Source organism: Mus musculus, chromosome 4 (assembly GCF_000001635.26).
Source record: "Mus musculus strain C57BL/6J chromosome 4, GRCm38.p6 C57BL/6J".
In the NCBI taxonomy this organism is placed as follows: Eukaryota; Metazoa; Chordata; class Mammalia; order Rodentia; family Muridae; genus Mus; species Mus musculus.
Window position 1 is genome coordinate 11,539,065 of NC_000070.6, and position 12,292 is coordinate 11,551,356.

The 12,292-nt window shown below is 41.7% G+C and overlaps 1 protein-coding gene across 2 annotated transcripts in view; it reads left to right on the forward strand.

Annotated features, from left to right (window-relative positions):
• Virma (vir like m6A methyltransferase associated) overlaps window positions 1–12,079 on the forward strand; it is a 65,186-nt gene extending 53,107 nt beyond the window's left edge. For both annotated transcript variants that reach the window (NM_001081183.1, NM_001347055.1), the window contains 7 exons: window positions 846–998; window positions 1,417–1,577; window positions 3,043–3,139; window positions 5,767–5,933; window positions 6,905–7,236; window positions 9,667–9,810; window positions 10,481–12,079. In NM_001081183.1, coding sequence (NP_001074652.1) covers window positions 846–998; window positions 1,417–1,577; window positions 3,043–3,139; window positions 5,767–5,933; window positions 6,905–7,236; window positions 9,667–9,810; window positions 10,481–10,635 — 1,209 coding nt within the window. In that variant the 3' untranslated portion in view covers window positions 10,636–12,079. The remainder of the gene's footprint in view (window positions 1–845; window positions 999–1,416; window positions 1,578–3,042; window positions 3,140–5,766; window positions 5,934–6,904; window positions 7,237–9,666; window positions 9,811–10,480) is intronic.
• Window positions 12,080–12,292: the final 213 nt, after the last annotated feature.

Genomic DNA, 12,292 nt, shown 5'->3' on the forward strand with positions numbered 1-12,292 from the left:
CCTCTGGTCCTCACGGGTTCCTGCACACACATGGTGTACCTAAACTTAGGAAAACTCAGCACAAAAGCATTAAATCCTGCATCAGGATTGGTAGTGACACTTTTATTTTGAGATTTTATTTCTGGTAGAGCATAGTTCATTTTGAGTCATTTAAAACAAGGGATGCTGGGCTTGTCACTACTCCTTACATGTACTGAACTGTCTAACTTACATATTTTTGTGTGTTTATAATATATATGATTTTAAAGTAGAAAATACTTGTGTTTCTGTGTGGCAGGTCTTGCATATGATAGTTGCTATTCTTAGTGCCTCTTTTGTCTTCAGAGATGTAATTCAGGTTCCTTCAGTTCTTTGTTCTTGTAGGCATCTTCTTGCCTCTCCAACATGTCAGTTATCTGTTCTACCAATGCAAGTGTTTACTATCGAATATATATTTTTGAGAAATGTATGTCAGTAATTTAAATATATGTGTTTACCTGTTTGTTTGTTTGCTTGTTTGTTTATTGGTTTTTTGAGACAGGGTTTCTCTGTAGCCCTGGCTGTCCTGGAACTCACTCTGTAGACCAGGCTGGCCTTGAACTCAGAAATCCGCCTGCCTCTGCCTCCCAAGTGCTGGGATTAAAGGTGTGCACCACCACGCCCGGCTATGTTTGCCTGTTTATTAATCTACCTAAAACATTTTTACTTTCAGTAAACTGCGTTCTTTTTAAAACTAGCATTTGTTGGGTTGTAAAAATTATAGTGTTGAGGGGACATCATAGCAAATGGCTGAAGTAGATGAATAAATTTAGAAGCACCTTTGTAGATTTCTCTGTTCTCAAACTTACCTTGTGTGACATTTACAGGGCTGTTGTGGAGACGATAGTGGTCTCATGGAGGTAGAGGGCGCTCACCCACCCCGGACGATGAGTCTTAACGCTGCAGAGTTAAAACAGCTCCTACAGAGCAAAGAAGAGAGTCCAGAGAGTCTGTTCCTTGAACTAGAGAAGCTTGTTTTGGTAAAAAGAAAACTAGAAAAACTAGTAATAAATCAGTGCTCCTTCTCAGTGTGGCTGATTCCACCTTTTCGTGGTGACCGTTTGAATGAGAGACCCCTCAGCTGGGGGACTCTTTGGATCAATGACTTGGAGTGCACTTCTTCATGGCATGAGTCTCAGGAGTAAACAGAGGGAGGAGTTGTGTGTGAACTGTTTACTTTTGAGTGCAAGATGCCTCTGCTGCCACCGTTTAGAGATAAAATGACAAGTGGCTTTGATGTCTTACTTAATATGTTCATTGTTAACTTGGTGACTGGATGCTGTTCCAGAGTTGTAGTGTGTTGTGTACTTCCACCTCTTTTGCTCCCGTCAGTAGATAAGGCTTAAGTGCTATGGCTTTCTTTGTTGGCACCCTCTCATTGCTTGTGCTTGTGTCTAGGAACATTCTAAAGATGATGACAGTCTGGAGTCTTTGCTGGATAATGTAATTGGACTGAAGCAGATGCTGGAGTCATCTGGTGAGCCTTTGCCTCTCAGTGACCAAGATGTAGAGCCAGTACTGTCAGCTCCAGAGTCTCTCCAGAATTTATTTAACAACAGGTAAAATAACCAAGATTTTAGTTTAAATAGAGAGCATTTAAATAATGGCTGCTAGAGTCTAGATTGGGTCAACCAATTGTTTGTTTTTAAAGAAATAGTAAAAATCCCAAAATCTGCACATTATCTATAGCCTCTTTCATATTTTATAGTTTTGTTTGTTTCTTTTTGCTTTTTAAGAAAAACTTTAAAAATGCACATCTATGCCTGGCATATAGCCTGAATAAAAACAGGCTGGCAGACCAAGGTTGACTGACCCAAGCTTTGAGAACATATAACGTCTTTTTTGTGGATGTTCCTTTGAAAATAGGATTTCATATAGATTAAGCTGGTTTAGAACTTGTGATTCTCCTGCCTAAGCCTTCTGACTACTAGAATGGTGGGTGTGAGCTGTGATACTGAACTGAGGCTCGCTCTCTCTTGACCTTTAGAGTATTGTAGCCTTATTGACCATCTAACATGGCACAATTAGTTTCTGTATTTAGAAAATTTATATATTAGCAGTTTCTGTTCAAATTGGTACAGTGCTATCAATAAATCCAGGCTCTGTTTGATTTACAGAGAGCTGCAAGCCCATTAGAATTGGTTTTTTTTTTTTTTTCCTTGTACAATACATTCTCACGGCAGGTTCTCCTGCTTCCTTTCTCAAGGCACTCCTCCCAGTTCCTTTACAACTTCCCCTCTTCTGAGATTCACAGCATCCCCTCCTTGGCCAATAAAAGAACAGGCCTCCCAGGGACATTAGCCGGATATGCCACAACAATATACAGTAAGGCCAGGCACAAACCCTTGATGTATCAAGGCTGAGGGAGGCAATCCAGTAGGAGGAAAAGGGTCCCAAAAGCAGTCAAAAGAGTCAGAACACCCCCACTCCTACTGTCAGGAGCCCCCCACGCCCCAAACAACAAGCCAACAACCCTAACATGGATGCACAGGACCTAGGGCAGACCCATGGAGGCTCTTCTGTGATTGCTGCTTCAGTCGCTGTGAGCCCCCATGAGTCCTGCTTAGTTGATTTTGGAGGGCTCTGCAGACTGTGCTCTTCCGGTTTCCTCTTTCTCTGGCTCCCACGATTTCTCTTTCCTCTTTTTCTTGGGGTTCCATGAGCTCCAAGGGGACAGACCCACTGGAAAACTCCACCCTGGGCATTCTTTCCACTTAATGTTTGGCTCTGGGTCTCTGTATTTGCTCCCGTCAGCTGCCAGAGGCAGCCTCTCTGAAGACCAGGCCCCAAGCTGCAGCTGCAGCAGATCGTTAGGAGTCATTTCATTGCTCTCTCCGCAGCCCCACCGGGTTTGTTTTCTGAATCTTTGACTTTTAAGGATACCTGATTGTTGAATAGCTTTTTGAACGATAAAGGGCTAATCCTGTTAATACTCTGGAGGATATTGATTTTAATTATTTTACTTAGATGAGATACTTTATTTTGGGATTCTGCTTTTGACAAAATACTTTTTCCATATTCTAGGACTGCATATGTGTTGGCTGATGTCATGGATGATCAGTTGAAATCTATGTGGTTTACTCCATTTCAGGCTGAAGAGATCGATACAGACTTGGATTTGGTATAAAAGATTTTATTACTTATCTTTAGAAAAAGTTGATATTTCTGTTGGCTTCTTTGTGTGTTGATAACATTCTAACAGTTTATGTACTGTACACTTCAGGTCCATTTGAGGACAAATTCATGTTCTCTCTGTGACAGTCTTCCACTTTATTGAAATCTAGAACTCATCACTTTTATACTCTCATTTCACTTGGATCTAGTTAGTAGTTTGTATTCTGAGGTTAGGATGAGGGAACATTACATTCTTACACATGCCCTCTGGAGCACTAGGTTCCTTTATGCTGCTGGAGCACAGAAAACATTTTTTAAAAAAGATTTATTTATTATTATACATAAGTACACTGTAGCTGTCTTCAAACACACCAGAAGAGGGCATCAGATCTCATTATGGGTGGTTGTGAGCCACCATGTGGTTGCTGGGATTTGAACTCATGACCTTCAGAAGAGCAGTCAGTGCTCTTACCCGCTGAGCCATCTCACCAGCCCCCCAGAAAACATTTCTGACCAGACTGTTGGTCTGCACTGGATTCCAGGGGAGGAATGGCGTGGCCTGTGCCCTGGGGCGGTAGTTGATGTTCATAAGCATAGTGCTGCAAAGGTTCATTAGTGTAAATGCAGGCTGTTGTGTTCTTCTCAGAGCTGTGGTGCTGCAGGTGATACTACCCACATTGTACTGTACCTGTGTATTACCTACTTCCTTTATCAAGGACATCTATTGGGTATATTCCCTGTCCAAAGGGTACTAGTGTTTATCATGAGTAATGAAACGGAAACTGAAAGTATGGGCTCCTTTATATTTAAGATGTGTTTTGTGTATTGAGAGCTGCTTTTCCTTTAAGGAAAACACACAAACACAAACACACACACAGTATAACTAACCTTGAATTAAAGAATTGATTTTTACTATAAACTTTTTAGTGATTCATTAGAATTGTGCTGTCCAGTAAACTCTGTACTCTATGCTTTTCTTTCTTTGGTACAGTAGCGAGTAGCTTTGTGTAACTCTTGGAAAATTAAAATTTAGGTAGTGTGACTGAAACACTGAATTTTGGTTAGGCTTGGTGGCCTATACTTCTAATCTCAGTCCTAGGAAGGCCAAGGCAGGAGAATATCTGTGAGCTCAAGACCAGTCTAATCTACATAGTGAGTTCCAAGCTTGCCAGGGCTATATGTGATAAGAACCTCTCTCTTAAAAATAAGCACTGAATTTTATTATGATTGGGTCTTACCTACTGTTATTTAAATACTCCCACATGGGAGTTGGAGAGATGGCTCAACAGCCGATACTTGATGCTCTTGTAGAGGACTGGCCTTTAGTTCCTAGCACTTACATAGCAGCTCACAACTACTGGTAACTTCAGTTCTTGGGAATCTCATGCCCGTATGTGACCTCTCTGGGTATCAGGCACAGGCACGTACATACTCGTAGGCATAACTTTCATACAGATATAGTAAAAATAAGTAAATCAGCCGGGCATGGTGGCGCACTCCTTTAATCCCAGCACTCGGGAGGCAGAGACAGGCAGATTTCTGAGTTCGAGGCCAGCCTGGTCTACAAAGTGAGTTCCAGGACAGCTAGGGCTATGCAGAGAAACCCTGTCTCGAAAAACCAAAGAAAGAAAGAAAGAGAGAGAGAGAGAGAGAGAGAGAGAGAGAGAGAGAGAGAGAGAGAGAGAGAGAGAGAGAAAGGAAGGAAGGAAGCAAGCAAGCTAGCTAGCTACCTACCTCACATGTAGTTGACAGTATAATTTGTGTGAGAGGTTGTTCATTTTCAGCTGAGAGTGGTGGCTCACACTTGAAATTCTAGCACTAAAGTGACAGAATTGCTACAAATTTGAAGCCAGTCTGGGCCACTAGTCCTTCCTAGGCCACACTGAGCTACAGACAAAGAGCTTGACAAAAATAAAAATAAAACATGACAAAACCTGAGCTTTCCTTTTGCGGGGATATGGGGAATCTTCAAGACAGTTTCTCTGTGTATTTCTGGCTATCCTGGAACTTGCTATATAGACTAGACTAGCCTTGAACTCAGAGATCTGTCTGGCTCTGCCTCCTGAGTGCTGGGATTAAAGGTGTGAACCAACACTGCTCAGCTAAGCTCTCTTTTTAAAGCTTAAACAGGATTCTCTCACAGTGATAATTGTGACCATGGCTTGGAGAAATTTTAGACCTTGTAAATAGCTTTCTCATTTCTCTGACATTAAGCATAGGTTAGAATGTCATGAAATGGTTCAAGGTTTTGGGAGTCTGCAACACATAACGCTTTTCTAATGAGTGTGGGCGATCACACAAGGTGGCCATTGCATTGTCTCCACGTTATTGTTAATGTTCTTTGGGTATTCTGTTTTTTATTTATATAGTGTAATCCTGAGTTTCCTGTCACATAGCTGTTCCCTAGATTTGCAGACCTGCAGCTTTCCTGAGGAGGAATGCCACGAAATCATTAGTTGAATTCCCAGGGCTTTCTGTTTTTGTTAATACCAATGATGTGACTTCCTGAAAAGATAGAGGTAGATTTACAATCAAATTACCATGAAAGTGAAAAAGAATTTGTAGGTAATGGCAGTTTGTGTAGTGAAAGTTACACAACCTTTACTATGTTCTATCTTATTTTTATGACTGCAGGTAAAGGTTGACTTAATTGAGCTTTCAGAAAAGTGCTGCAGTGATTTTGATTTGCATTCAGAACTAGAGCGCTCGTTTCTGTCAGAACCATCATCTCCAGGAAGATCCAAGACTACTAAGGGATTTAAACTCGGGAAGCATAAGCATGAGACATTCATAACTTCAAGGTAAAATTCCTTCCAATAAACACCTAATTGTAAACCCCCCACCCCCTTTGAGACAAGAGCCTCTCTCTTATGTAGCTCTGACTATTTATGTTATGTAGCTCTTGGACTGTTTAGACCAGGCTAACCTCAAGCTCACAGAGATCTGCCTGCCTCTGCCTCCCAAATTCTGAGATTAAAAGTTTGTGCCATCTTGACTGGCATAAGAATAATAATGTTGGGCTGAAGAGTTGGCTCAGCGGGTAAGAGCACTGACTGCTCTTCCAAAAGTCATGAGTTCAAATCCCAGAAACCACATGGTGGCTCACAACCATCTTTAATAAGATCTGACGCCCTCTTCTGGTGCGTCTGAAGGGACAGCTACAGTGTACTTAGATATAATAATAAATAAATCTTTTTTTAAAAAAAGAATAATAATGTTTAAAATGAATAATTTCAGGAAGTGACTGGTGTATGCTATTGGTCTTTTTTTGCTGTTGTTGCTGGGGTTTGAACCCAGGGCACTTGTAAGTCCTTGTGTTGGTCTTTCATTGATCAAAAAACAGACTGGTTTGTTTAAAAATATTGTTAGTCTTGCTGGTTCATGCCTTTTTGTTGGTTCATGCCTTTAGTCCCAGCACTCAGGAGGCAGGGGCAGGTAGATCTCTGAGTTCCAGGACAGCCAGGAATACATAGACAAACCCTGTCTCAAAACAACAACAAAAATATTGTTAGTCTTATCAATAAACAAGCCCACGATTTTTAGCTAGTTTGTTATATTGTCACAGAAAGTAATATCACTGGGACAGTTCCTGGAGCGGAGTGCCATTCCACTTTTAGTATTGTAAAGGTGGACGATGACATTTCCATTGGAAATCTGAAAGAGAACAATCTTCTCATAGAGTGCTTTTGTTATTGTAAAGGTGGACGATGACATTTCCATTGGAAATCTGAAAGAGAACAATCTTCTCATAGAGTGCTTTTGTCTTTAACAGTGGAAAATCTGAATACATTGAACCTGCCAAACGAGCTCATGTTGTGCCGCCACCTAGAGGCCGGGGCCGGGGAGGATTTGGACAGGGCATACGGCCCCATGATATTTTCCGTCAGAGAAAGCAGAACACGAGCAGGCCGCCATCTATGCACGTGGATGACTTTGTTGCAGCTGAAAGTAAAGAAGTGGTCCCTCAAGATGGAATACCCCCACCAAAACGGCCACTCAAAGTCTCACAAAAGATTTCCTCTCGTGGTGGATTTTCAGGCAACCGAGGAGGACGGGGTGCTTTTCATAGTCAGAACAGGTTTTTCACACCGCCTGCTTCGAAAGGTGACTGCCTCTGTATGTTCTCTAATGGGCTGGAGTGACGGAGTAGTAAACACGGGACCCAGATAGAATGGGCCCAGGGACTTCTCTCTCCCTCCAGTTAAGCTGCCTCTGTTGCTCCTTTTGATGTGTTGTACTTTCAGTTATGAGGGCTCCTTCCTTCCTGCCTGCCTTCCTTCCTGCCTTTTTCCTTTTTTTTTTTTTTAAAGATTAATTATTTTATGTATATGAGTACACTGTAGCTGTCTTCAGATGCACCAGAAGAAGGCATTGATCAGATGGTTGTGAGCCACCATGTGATTGTTGGGATTTGAACTCAGGACCTCTAGAAGAGCAGTCAGTGCTCTTAACTGCTGAGCCATCTCTTCAGGCCCTTTCTTTCTTAACTATTTTCCTTTGTACATAGAGGGAGAAAACTTGTTTTTGAGGCAGTGTCTCACAATGTACCCTTGGCTGGTCTGAATCTCACTATGTAGTCCAGGTTCCTGCTGCCTATGCCTCCTGAGTCCTAGGATTAAACATGTGCACTCCCGTACCAACTCGAAGAAAATTTTAATGTATTTTATTTGTGTGGGTATTTTGTGATCTATACACTACATGTGTGCCTATTGCCCAGTGAGGTCAGAAGAGGGCATTGGATCCCTGAAGCTGGAGTCAAGACAGGTGTGAACTACCATGTAGGTGCTGGGAATTGAACCCTGTCCTCTGGAGAGCAGCTTGAGCCATCCCTCTAGCTCTCACAGTGACAATTTTATATATCCCTCCTGGGCAACATGTGTTATTTTCACAATTACACCTCTCAGCACAGTCTTGTTGCTCTCTATAGTTGGCCTCTTGCTTCTCTTACCTATTTTTTTTATCTTTCATGGTTTCCACTCATTAGTGGTATGTATAGGTATATGTGTGCAGATGAAGGTAAAGGTATATATGGGTGCTAGAGGTCGGTTGATACTAGTTTTCTTCAAATGCTCTCCACCTTAGATACTCATACTGAACCTTTCGCTTTACCCCAGGCATGTTGATTCAGCTAGACTAGCCAGCTGGCATGGGACAGGGGTGCTTGCCCAACATTCCTCTGTGTGTGTGTGTGTGTGTGTGGGTGTGTGTGTGTGGGTGTGTGTGTGTGGGGGGGTGGTTACGGCAGTTCCTCATGCTTTTGTAGCTTGCTCTTTCCCCTCCGTGCTGTCCCCATTGCTCTCTGCATTCTCTTTCAGAGACGGGTTGTTGCTATGTAGTTCAAGCTAGCCTGGAACTCATAACTCTGCTGCCTTCCTCTTGCTGGTGCTGACCTTGCAAAGTGCTGGGCATGCACAGGTGTATATGGTTTATATCTTTTTCTTCTTTTTAAAATCCAGTTTTATTTGTGTATGTGTCTATACACATGTACATACATGTGTGTGCGTGCTTACAGGGTCTAGACTAGGCAGGCATTGGATCGCTTAGAACTGCAGTTAAGGGCATTCGTGAGCTGCCTACACGGGTGCTGGTATTTGAGTCTGGTCCTTGTGACTGAGCAGTAAGTGCTTTAACTACTGAGTAAGCTCTCCATCCCCTATTTTCTTTTAAATGTTGTATTTAATTTATTTTAAATTGTTTGAAGAGTGTAGACACTGAATATACTTACAGACATTGCTCCTTTGTTGTTATTATTTTACTTTGTTTTTATATGAAGTGTTGCTATATAGCAAGATTCATCCCAAATTTGTGATCCTCCTGCTTCAGAAAATACTGGAATTGTAGGCATATGTCTCTACACTGGCTTCAGAGATAATCAGTCCCTCCCCTCCCCCCACTGTCTTCTTCCCTTACCTTTGTACTCTATTTCTATATTTTATTTGAAACAGGGCCTTATGTATTCCTTATGTATTATATGTACTGAGGCAGGCTTAAATTCACTATGTAGTCAAGGAAATCTTGTCCTCTTTACGTCATGAGTGCTGGGGTGACAGGCATGTCCCATCCCCACCCAGCCAGAAATGGTTCTTCACTGGTAAGCTGCTGAGTTAGGAAGGTGAGTGAGTGCAGGGGACTTAGTTTGCATTAATACAGTCATGTACACGGCAGGGCGCAGGAACTGTGCTCAGGACTTCATCGTGGAGTTCTTGAGAACCCACTTTTTCAGAACCATGGCAGTCTGGTGCTGTAGTCACCCTGCACTTAACCACTGTGATGCTGCTCAGGGTAGAGACGGTCGGCTTCTGCTGTATCATCACCCTTGAAGATTAACAAGAGCCTGTCAGACACATTAATCGAGTTGGCTAGTGGGGGTGATGTGAGTAGCCTGTAGCCTCCACTCTCAGGAGTTGGAAGGCAGAAAGACCGCAGATTTGAGGCTGGTCTGGCTCTTACAGGGCAAGACCCTTACTCAGAAGTTCCCCAAACAAGAGAAGCAACTCAAGTGTGAAATCAGTTGATTGTGTTCTTTGTGTTTAGGAAACTACAGTCGTCGGGAAGGAACAAGAGGCTCGAGTTGGAGTGCTCAGAACACTCCTCGAGGAAATTATAATGAAAGCCGAGGGGGCCAGAGCAACTTTAACAGGGGTCCTCTTCCACCATTACGGCCGCTTAGTTCTACGGGTACGCGTTCCTTCTTTTCAGATTGTGAAGGTCATTTCCTTTTGTTTTGGGAGAGACTTATTTTAGCATGTAGACTTATTTTAAAGTTAGGTTCATATCAGGGACTGGAACTTAACTGCCAGTGTAATCTGAAATGTCTCATGATAATGGGCCATATTTATAAAAACAAACCAGTTGCTATAGTGTCTTTTGAATTACAAAGTGTTTTGATAGCAAAAGTAGCATCATATAATGGCTACTGTTCTATACAGTATAAGCATAGAATCGTTTTTCTACATTACTATCTCAAGTTTAGGATTCTTGTCAGACATAGCTTTGGTTTTAAATGGGCGTTCTGAAAATATGTTCCTTTTTTAAAAAATGGGCGTTCTGAAAATATGTTCCTTTTTAAAAAAATGTGCAGAGAGAGTGTTTGTGTGTGTGTGTGTGTGTGTGTGTGTGTGTGTGTGTGTGTGTTTAGGGCAGAAGAAGACACAAGATTCCCTGGAACTGGAGTTACCCGACACATACAGTCCTCTGAAAAAGCAGCCCATGCTCTTATCACAGAGCTATCTCTGCAGCTCTAAAATAAGTTTTATTTGGGATATAATTCTGTTTGAAAGTATAAGCACTATATAACAGGCAAGGAGAGGATGTCTGAACTAAAAGTGGTCTTGTTTTTCTTTTCTAGGTTACCGCCCTAGTCCCCGGGATCGAGCTTCTAGAGGCCGCGGGGGCCTGGGACCGTCCTGGGCTAGTACAAATAGCGGCAGTGGAGGCTCGAGAGGAAAGTTTGTTAGTGGAGGCAGTGGTAGAGGCCGTCATGTACGGTCCTTTACTCGATAGATGTGTTCTTGGCAACACCCCAAGTAAATGCACATTTCATGAGGACAAAAACAAACAGACCTTGAAGGACCAATTTAGACTTAACAGTTATATCTGGATACATCTGAGAGAATATTTTTATCTGAAGAAAGCAGATTTTGTTTGATACTTAATGAGATTTCAATAAAAATCCAAACTTTGTACGTATGTTTGTATATATTTTTCCCATTTTATATGGTATTTATTTAGAAAGTTTCTAGGTAGAAAGAAAAAAACAATGATTTTTTTTTTTTGTATTTCTCTTGCTTATACTATAGATATTTCCAAACTTTCTTAGCCTGTGACACCCTTTAGTGTGTCTCGGGAATTTTTTCACAGTATCCCTAGGCCAAAAACAAACTTGATACTTTTGTTTATTGAACAGTTAGGGTCCAAGCAACTGAAGACTTTCCACCATCATCACCACTAGTAACTGGACACCGCTCAAGGCCTCACTCACCCTTGGAAACAGCAGCCTTCCCTGTCCGGGTTTCCTGAGCAGTACTGTTTATCAAACTGCTGAATGGTCGTTACAAATGTGTGCTGTCCTGGAAAGTCACCCAGTGTTACCCAGTGCTGAAAATGGGAACTACCTCAATTCATAGTTTGTGTGGTGCCCAGCAGATGTCGCTGTTTCCTCAGAAGTTTAAAACACTCATGCTAATTTACTAAGGTGCCCACCACACAATTTAGCAATCATTGCTGTACCAGAAGGAGCAAAAACTTCTTTATGTTAGAAGTACAGACTTTGCTTCAAGTTCGGACCTACTGATGCTATTTTATTATAGAGTTATTTAAAGCCTAAAAGTTGGCTTATCTTAATGCGGTTATTTTGGGAATCAGAAGCATCTACTTTATATTCAGAAATAAAACTTATAACTTTGACCAAGGAGCCATATTTCCCCTAAGGTATGTCTTAATTCATTGAGCCTATATAAATGGCATAAAATATAGAGTTCTCTTAAACAAAAATAAGTGTATGAGTCTCATTCCATCCTAACAGCCTCTATTTTGGGGAATCACTTGAGTGCATTTAATATATATTTATTAGGAAAAAAGGCCTCGAAAAGTTCAGCTTTAGAATTGAGGGTTTAGCTTATTGATAGAAGTAGTTGCCTAGCATGTGTGATTAACTACTAGCAATGTTTCTGAGTGTGTGTGTGTGAGCATGCACATGTGTACACATACATGTGCATGGAAATTTCAGATGGAAGGATTCTGATGTTTAAGTACAAGGTGATGAAAATCTTCTTACTATTCTGGAACAACCCAAACTCTTAGTCTGCTCAGGCTGCTATAACATCATAAAATAGACTGGATGGCTTATATAAGAAGAAAATCTCACAGTTCCATTGGTCAGGCAGTCGGTAAAAGCAGGCTCTGGGGAGGCACTCCTTGTAGACTTTTCACATGGGCTTTCTGTAGTTGAGGACCTCTTCTTTCAAGGAGAGACAGTGTAAGGAGTTTGCCAGCCTGGGTTTTGAATCATATTTGTATACCATCTGAATCAAGTACCTTAGCTATCCCCTCCTGTAGCATCAGGACATTACCTCTTTTGCTGGGCTGTAGAGTGATACATCTGTAAAGGGTCTTGACTTCTTCTTTTTTGGGGGGGGTGGTTCAAGACAGGGTTTCTCTG